General features: G+C 45.6%; 1 protein-coding gene across 1 annotated transcript in view; it reads right to left on the bottom strand.

Annotated features, from left to right (window-relative positions):
• LOC126488646 (uncharacterized) overlaps positions 1 to 6,899 on the bottom strand; it is a 77,575-nt gene extending 70,676 nt beyond the window's left edge. Inside the window, exon 1 of the mRNA XM_050122264.1 lies at positions 6,802 to 6,899. Coding sequence (XP_049978221.1) covers positions 6,802 to 6,829 — 28 coding nt within the window. The 5' untranslated portion in view covers positions 6,830 to 6,899. The remainder of the gene's footprint in view (positions 1 to 6,801) is intronic.
• Between the last annotated feature and the right edge of the window lie 1,203 nt (positions 6,900 to 8,102).

The raw sequence follows: 8,102 nt of genomic DNA, 5'->3' as shown, positions 1-8,102 counted from the left end.
TCCTCTCCCCCTCCCTCTCCTATCCAAAGAGCAGTCATGGTTCCCTGCCCTGTGGAAAGTCCAAGGTCCTCCCCCCTCCCTCCATGTCTAGGAAGGTGAACATCCAAACTGGCTAGGCTCCCACCAAGCCAGAACATGAAGTAGGATCAAAACCCCTTGCCATTGACCTTGGCTTCTCATCAGTCCTCATTGTTCACCCTGATCAGAGAGTCCGGTTTTATCCCATGCTGTTCCCGTCACAGTCCAGCTGGCTTTGGTGAGCTCCCAATAGATCAGCCCCACTTCTCAGTGGGTGGGTGCACCCCCCGTGGTCCTGACATCCTTGCTCGTGTTTTCCCTCCATCTGCTTCTCATTGGGACCTTGGGAGCTCAGTCCAGTGCTCCAGTGTGGGTCTCTGTCTCTATCTCCATCCATCACCAGATGAAGGTTCCCAGTGATATCTCTCCTGGTGCCTGAACCGGAACTCCTTGCTGCTAGGTGTCTCGTAAACAAAGGCGCCAGCAGTGGCTTTTAACCCTTTTATAGCTTACCGGTGAAGAATGGCGCATAGCAGGTAAATTAAGGCACTTCTTCACCCAGTAATCCTACTAGCCATGAGGAGCTGTTTCCAGTCCAGGCAACGGGGGCAAAAGGAGTGAGTATATCGGAATATCAGAGCCTCATCATTTCAGAGTCCTTTCTGTGGGTCAACTGCGGATGCTGGAAACTGAGTGGTCAGCCTGAGATAGTTACTTCTCAAAGATAGTCCTGGGAGTTCGTAGACTGACTTAAGCATAGTCTGTACCTTCTGGAAACTTCTCTGCGTCTGTACATATGACAAACAAACAGCCCTGAGATGGAGTTGCTACGTTACAGCGGACTCCCTGACTGCCAAGGGAATCCAAGAAGTCTCTCACTCTCTTCCCAACCCATACACTGGAAAGTCTGACTCAGAAAAAGTGCGGCGTGTGCGCCTGCGTACACACCATGCGCGTACTGAAGCCATAGTCACAATCCCTCTAAGCTAGCCGGTCTGAATACTCTTTCATTCTGAAAACAATCGGTTCATTCTAACCCAAAATTGTCTTCAAGAGCAGCAGCCGGGCTCCTTAATAGGAAGACTTTGGGTGTTGCTGCCTCTCTCCGGGGCTAACAAACATCTAAGGCCGGTGAGTCCATGAACCATTAAAAATCTTCAGGCTTGCTCCCACTGCTCCTTGGTTTGCTGTCTTTATCCTAAAGATTTTCCCACAAGCGCGCTTGAGTATTTCTTCTGAATGGACAGATTATTCGTTGGAGTTTGTGTTAAGTTTTTCCAACACCATCTTTTTTTCTAATTATAGAGATTTAAGCCCTTGCTGTGGGAATTTTGAGTTCTTGGATGGGAGATAAGTTTTGGCTTTAGATTAGAAGGTCCCAGAATAACCACCATTTAAAAGCCTCCCTCTATTGACGTTTACAGGGTCTCACTTGACTTAAGCTGTGCTCTAACAACAGAGTCTAAGTAAAAAGGGGGGGGTGTATGTCCCAGATTTTGTTCAAGGATTTCCCTTACTTCTAATCACTGTTAACCCTGGCCTGGAGAGGTGGCCCAGTAGGTAAGAGAGTGCTTGCGGCACTTTCAGAGGACCTGAGTTCAGTACCTAGCACCTGCACACACACACACATACACACACACACACACACACACACACACACACACACACACACACTTTGATGGCCTGAATAAGAACGACCTTCCTAGTCACATATATCTGAATGCTTAGTTCCCAGTGGAGCTGTTTGGGAAAGTATCTTAGGGTTTCATTGTTGTGAAGAGACACCATGACCTCAATATCTCTTATAAAGGAAAATACTTAATTGGGGTTGGCTGAAAATTCAGAAGTTTAATTCATTATCTTCATGGCAGCAAGCAGGCAGACATGGTTCTAGAGAAGCAGCTGAGAGTTCTACATCTGGATCTTCAGGCAACAGGAAGAGAGAGTGAGACACTGGGCCTGGCTTTATCATCTGAAACCTCAATCCCACATCCAGTGACACACTTCCTCCAACAAGGCCACATCCCTAATAGTGCCACTCCGTAAGAGCCTGTGGAGTCTTTCTCATTCAAACCACCATAAGAGAAGCAGAAGGTGTAGCCTTGTTGGAGGAGGTGCACAGGCTTTGAAGCTCAGAAGTCATTTCCAGTTAGCTCTCTCTGCTCCTGTAGCTCAAATAGAAGTTCTCAGCTGAGCTCTCTGGCTTGCTGGTTAAGGACTCAAACCCTCTAGAATTGCAATCCCCAAATTAACGACTTTCTTATATAAGATACTTTCTTTGGTCAAGGTGGTTTGTCACAGCAATAGAAAGTTAGCTAAGACACATAAACAAAATTGTCTTCATGAAAATAAATCACCAGGTGGTAGTGGTTCATACCTTTAATCCCAGCACTTGGGAGGCAGAGGCAGGCAAGATCTCTGTGAGTTTGAGGCAAGCCTGGTTTACAAAGCAGGTTCCATGACAACCAAGACTGTTACACAGAGAAACCTTGTCTAAAAAAACCAAAGAATAAAAAAATAGATAAAAGAAAATTTTCAAAACAGGGAAGCTTAATTCTCTATGCAAACCTGTTAGAGGCAGGGCAGTGGGCAGAATCTGAGGACATTATGACCAGAGGCAGAGTCAAGACTTTTTGTCCCTGATGACACTGGTAACACTCCTCCAGGACCAGGGAAGCCAGGAGAGGCAGAGGTTGGGGGGCTCACGGAAGCAAGGAGGCTAGAGTATTTTCCAAATCTGCCGAAAAGGAAAGACTCCCTGCTATCTTCACTGGATCTTTCCATTAACAACCAACATTTGGAGGCCTGTCCCATGATCTACAATCTGTTCAGTCTCAGAGCCCCATCACGCTGTAGTTCCTGGACAGTTCCTCAGCTGATCTGACCACATTCCTCTACTCTGTTTATTCATTTTCCTCTCTCTTAACAAATCCTTGCTGAACCTAGCCGGTGTTCAATGCTGGTATACAACTCTAAGTAAGAAAAATCAGGAAATAAAAAGGAGAATTAAGGTTTGCAACACATGGGGACAGGAACACACACACACACACACACACACACACACACACACACAGAGTGTACAATGGAGAGGAATAAGAAAGTGGGAAATCATTTGTACCAAAGTAATCAGGGTATCTTTCTAAGGAAAAAGGCTAGGTTGAAATTCACACCTACCCCTCCAGCCCAGGCTATAGTATTCTCCATTGTGCCTTGGGAATAGAGTATTTATAATCAGGTGGTTTCTTTTGATTTGGAGCCTGAGTGGTTAACTTCAACTATGAGCTCAACAGAATTTAGAATCACCAGAGTGATCAGCTTCCAGGTGCTGCGGGAAGGTGTATAGCTAACAACTTCCCGCCTACTGGGGTATGGCCTCGTAGACTATTTACCTGGATGCAGAAGCGCATCCGGCCCTCTTCCTCTCTGCCTTTCCCCCTGGACCCTGGTTTTGCTGGTTCGGTTTGTTTGGATCTCATCTTTATCCATCGTTCACGCAGAGAACCCTGATGTGTAAGTTTTATCTATTAATAAATACCCGTATATTTCTTAGTTCTGAGCTAGTGTGTGATTCCTTTTATTAAGCGCCAGATCTCTCCGTGTTTATCCAGGCACTGCGGAAGTCATCTTTTTAGTTAGTGGATGTGTGCACACCCATATTGATCATGGGCAGGACCTGGGCTGTGCCAATGAAGAAAGAGCACTGAGCACCAGCCGTGCCTTCACCTGTTGAAGGGCGCTTGTTGGTTCCTGGCTGCTTAGTCCCAAAATAATCACACAGAAACTGTATTAATGAAATCACTGCTTGGCCTATTAGCTCTAACTTCTTATTGGCTGACTCTTACATATTAATTTAACCCATTTTTATTAATCTGTATATCACCATGTGGCTGTGGCCTACCAGCTAAAGTTCTGGGGTCGATCTCCAGCAGGGGCTCCATGGCTTCTCTCTGACTCTGCTCTTCTTTCTCCCAGCATTCAGTTTAGTTTTCCTCACCTACCTAAGTTCTGCCCTGCTATAGGTTCAAAGCAGTTTCTTTATTCATTCACAGTAATCACAGCATACAGAGGGAAATCCCATGACATTCACTGGTCTGTTCTTGACCGTCCACATAACGAGCCAGCTGTTTCAGCCCCTGATGCTCTGACTTCACCGCCATGATGGACCTTGACTTGGAACTATCGCCAAAATAAAAGCTTTTCTCCCTGATGCCGCCCTTACCAGAGTATATTTTATCACAGCAACAGAAATGAAACAAGACAGTTATCTTCTTACCAACCCTATCTGCCAGTTGTCTAAAAAACCAACCTCGACATCACTCTGCCATTCATTCCCTCAGCCAAACATGAAGGCTGTACTCCACAGATCTCCAAAATACCTGCTCCACCTCTTCCCTTGTCTAGATCATCCTGCCTACATCGAACCCACCACCACGTTTGTGAGCATAGATGATTCATTTGTCCATAGCACCTCAAATTTGGTTGCAACCCTGGCAAATGATGTTTTTATCTCTACCCTTCTTAGCAATAGGCATGCTTCCAATAGTCACCGACTGGATAAAGCCAGGTATTTATAACTGATCTCTTGATGGCTACAGTCGTTCTCTGTGTTTTGTAAGCTACTCTAGCCTAGAGGAAAATGTCCTAAAAAATAAAAATAACAAAGCAAAAATAAAAAGATTTTTTTTTCCCAGAGTGGTGACACAAGCCTGTAATTCCAGCACATGGGATGCTGAGGCAGGAGAATCAAGAGTCTGAGATCAATTGGACAACATATCAAAATCTGTCACAAGAACTGAAATGAAAACAAAACCCTGCCACCCCAGTCAACTTTTTAATCATCAAGGTAGGTATTAAAATGATAGTTTCATTTTGTGAATATTTTGAAGATTTTTTGGGGGGTAGGTTTTCCAATTTCTTCAAGTAGTTTGGGGCTGACAGGGAAGACTAGTGTCTTCAAAGCTTTATTTAACAGCAACAGCACAGAAAGATTTTTGTTAGGAAAATCGTTTGGGGGAATCTACAGGAAAGGCTCAGCTTGCCAGAGAATGAGAAAATGAACAATTTAGGAATTTTCTGAAAGCCAGCCTCAACAATAATGTCAACAGCATCAAAACAGCAGAGAAAGAGGATTACACCTGCTTTAAAACACCAGAGATGGAGCTAAAGGCTTTGCAAAGGAATCGGCTTGGTTTGTCTTTCAGTAGACTGAGATGAATAGGAGACAGATTGCTACAGAAAGAAACCTAGGGCTTTGACCCACGCTCGTTTGCGTGACTTGCTTTTTCTGTATGTGCCACCCTAGCTCAGAGAGGAGGGGACAGGGACTTGGGTACCTCCACATCTACCCCCATCTCAAGCTACTCAGTATCCCTGGTGTTTAAGAAGGGACCCTGAATTCATGCAGCATTTCTGTGTAATCTACAATCTTTTTGACTGACAAACACTAGCAAACAAACAGGAGAACTGCTCTGGCAATAGAGCCAGAATAATGAGGTCATCTTTGGGGTTAATTTACTTACTTAAACATGGTCTCACGAAGCCCAGGCTGGCCTGGAATTCTTAACGGAGGCAAGCCTGGCCTTTAACTCCTGATCCTCCACCCTCTGCCCCCCCAAGCCCTGGTATGACAGGCATGGATCGCCATACTCGGCTTCAGGCCAGGAATGTGAGTGAACGCGAACTTCCTAAACTGTGGCTACGCCACTCCTCTTCTCTGGGTCTCCTGTGTGGTTTTAAGGTGGACTAGAATACGGAGCAAAGTAGTTCTGCAACATTTGGAATACATTTTAAGAGCTGAGGTTGAGGCCCAGACCTGCCTATTGTAAATTGTGGTCTGGCGTGAAGATTGCAAGGGGTGGGGGCTAAAGAAAGAGTGAGGCTGCGCTGAACGTTGTGGAAGCTTTGCCAAGCACCTCGCAAGCTCTGCTCTAAAGTCACAGGGATGCCCGCAGGAAATTGATGGACGGCCCATAAGCAATGCACTAGCCTTGTGCTACATGAAGTTATATACCCTGTGCTGAAAACACTGCTAGAAGATGCCCTCAAGACTAATCTGAGTTGGCCCCGAAGCTGTAATGATAAAGAGACTAATACTAAATGTTACTGCTTGGAAGGCACGGTACACCGTTTTCGTTTCTGTTTTTGTTTTATTTGTTTTGGGTTCCTGCAAGCCCTGCGTCCATAAGCTCGCGCCTGTCTCAGTTCTTTGCACTTCCAGGCTGGTAATATATCAGCTTGGTAGACAGCTTACCTAGTGTGAAGCCCTAAACTTAATCCACAGAACGTCAGACGGGAGGAGGCACTTAAAACGCCTTCATATAGTTTTTGTCCAGGTAAAAGATATAGAAATGAGGTACAAATAACAGAATGCAAAATATAGAAACTGAATTTGGGCTGGCTTAGATGAAAGTTTTACCTGGAGAGATTTAAATTGCTTCCAAATTTGGTGAGAGTGCCGATCTATCTACATGCTGGCATCAAACACTTCCTCAAGTTCTGGTACAACCTCTTACTAGCTGGGTGAATTCGGGCAACTCTTGTTAGCCTTGCTAAGTGCCTGCCAACTGAGGCTATTGAGACAAAGCACCATCCGCTGGATGGCTGAAACAAGGGGGAGGTAGTTCTCATAGTGCCAGATTCTGGAAGGCTCAAGATGGAGGTGCTCCTAGTGAGAGGCACCTTAGCTAATCTGCATATGGCTGCTGTTTCTATTGCTGTGAAGAGACACCATGACCCCAGCAACTCTTTTAAAGGAAAAGCGTTTCATTGGTGTGTCTCACTTACGGTTTTCGGAGGTTAAGTCCACTATCATCGTGGCGGGTGCATGGCTGCATGCGGGCAGACAGTAGCTGAGAGTCCTACAACTTGCAGTCAACAGGAGGTTGGCTGAAACACTGGGGTGGTATCCTGAGTACAGGAAACCTCAAAGCCAGCTAACACAGTGACAAACTTCCTCCAGCAAAGCCACACCTAATAGTGCACTCCCTCCGGTACCGGTAACAACTGCCTTCTTGTTTCGTTGGGGTGGAGAATATGAAACTCCCCAGGAGAATCTCTCTCCCTGTTTTTGCAGGGCACTAATCCCATCCCCCAGAGCGTCGGTATGCCTTCATTTAAACTTCAAATCTCCTACAGGCTCCAAGTTTGATGACCACCACACAGGGGATTAGGACTTCCCCATTTGAGTTTTTTGGGGTAAAACACTCAAATATGTAGCTCAGATTTCAGTTTCTTGTATCACAACTCTTTGTAAGATTTGAGAACAAAATGTTTATAAGCTCAGACCCATAAGATAACCAGAAGAAAGCGCACTGGCTGGTTTGTGTGTCAACTTGACGCAAGCTAGAATTACCAGGGAGGAAGGAGCCTCAGCTGAGGAAATGCTCCCCAAGATCCTGCTGTAAGGCATTTTCTCATTTAGATATCAAGAGAGGAGGATCCAGCCCCGGGGTGGATGGTCCCATCCTTGGGTTGATAGTCTTGGGATCTATAAGAAAGCAGCCTGAGCAAGTCATGGAGCAAGCCAGTAAGCAGCTCCCCTCCATGGCCTCTGCATCATCTCCTGCTTCCAGGATCCTGCCCTGTTTGAGTTCCTGTCCTGACTTCCTTCAGTGATGGACTGCATTGTGGAAGTGTTAGTCGAATAAACCCTTTCCTCCTCAACTTGCTTTTGGTCATGCTGTTTCCTTGCAGTAATAGAAGCCCTAACTAAGGCAGAAAGCATTCAAAAAATGTTAATTACCAGGCACTTTGGAATATCTGAGGGCCGAAAGCTGTCTCTTGAATCCCACGTTAGTGTTCGCAGGGCTATGTTGAGCATGTTCCTGCATGGCAGCCTTGGGACCCTTTACCCTCACCCTCAGGAGGTCAGGTACATTCTCATTATTTTACAGACAAGGAACCCGAGAAGTTAGAAGTCGTGCAGGGTAAGTGGCAGAGCTGAGATGGGGACCAGAGCGTGTGTTTTTCAGTGACACATTGCCTTCTGCTGTTTAGACAAGATGTGAAATTAATTATTTAAAAGTGCCAAGAAGTAAACCGGAATTGGGTATTTCCTCAGAGTTCTGAGGTTATCGGAAAGTCTG

Source organism: Alexandromys fortis, unplaced genomic scaffold (assembly GCF_014885135.2).
Source record: "Alexandromys fortis isolate MF-2015 unplaced genomic scaffold, M_Fortis_MF-2015_v1.1 scaffold_215, whole genome shotgun sequence".
Lineage (NCBI taxonomy): Eukaryota > Metazoa > Chordata > Mammalia > Rodentia > Cricetidae > Alexandromys > Alexandromys fortis.
Note: the sequence above shows the minus strand (reverse complement) of the source record. Positions and strands in the feature narration are given on the sequence as shown.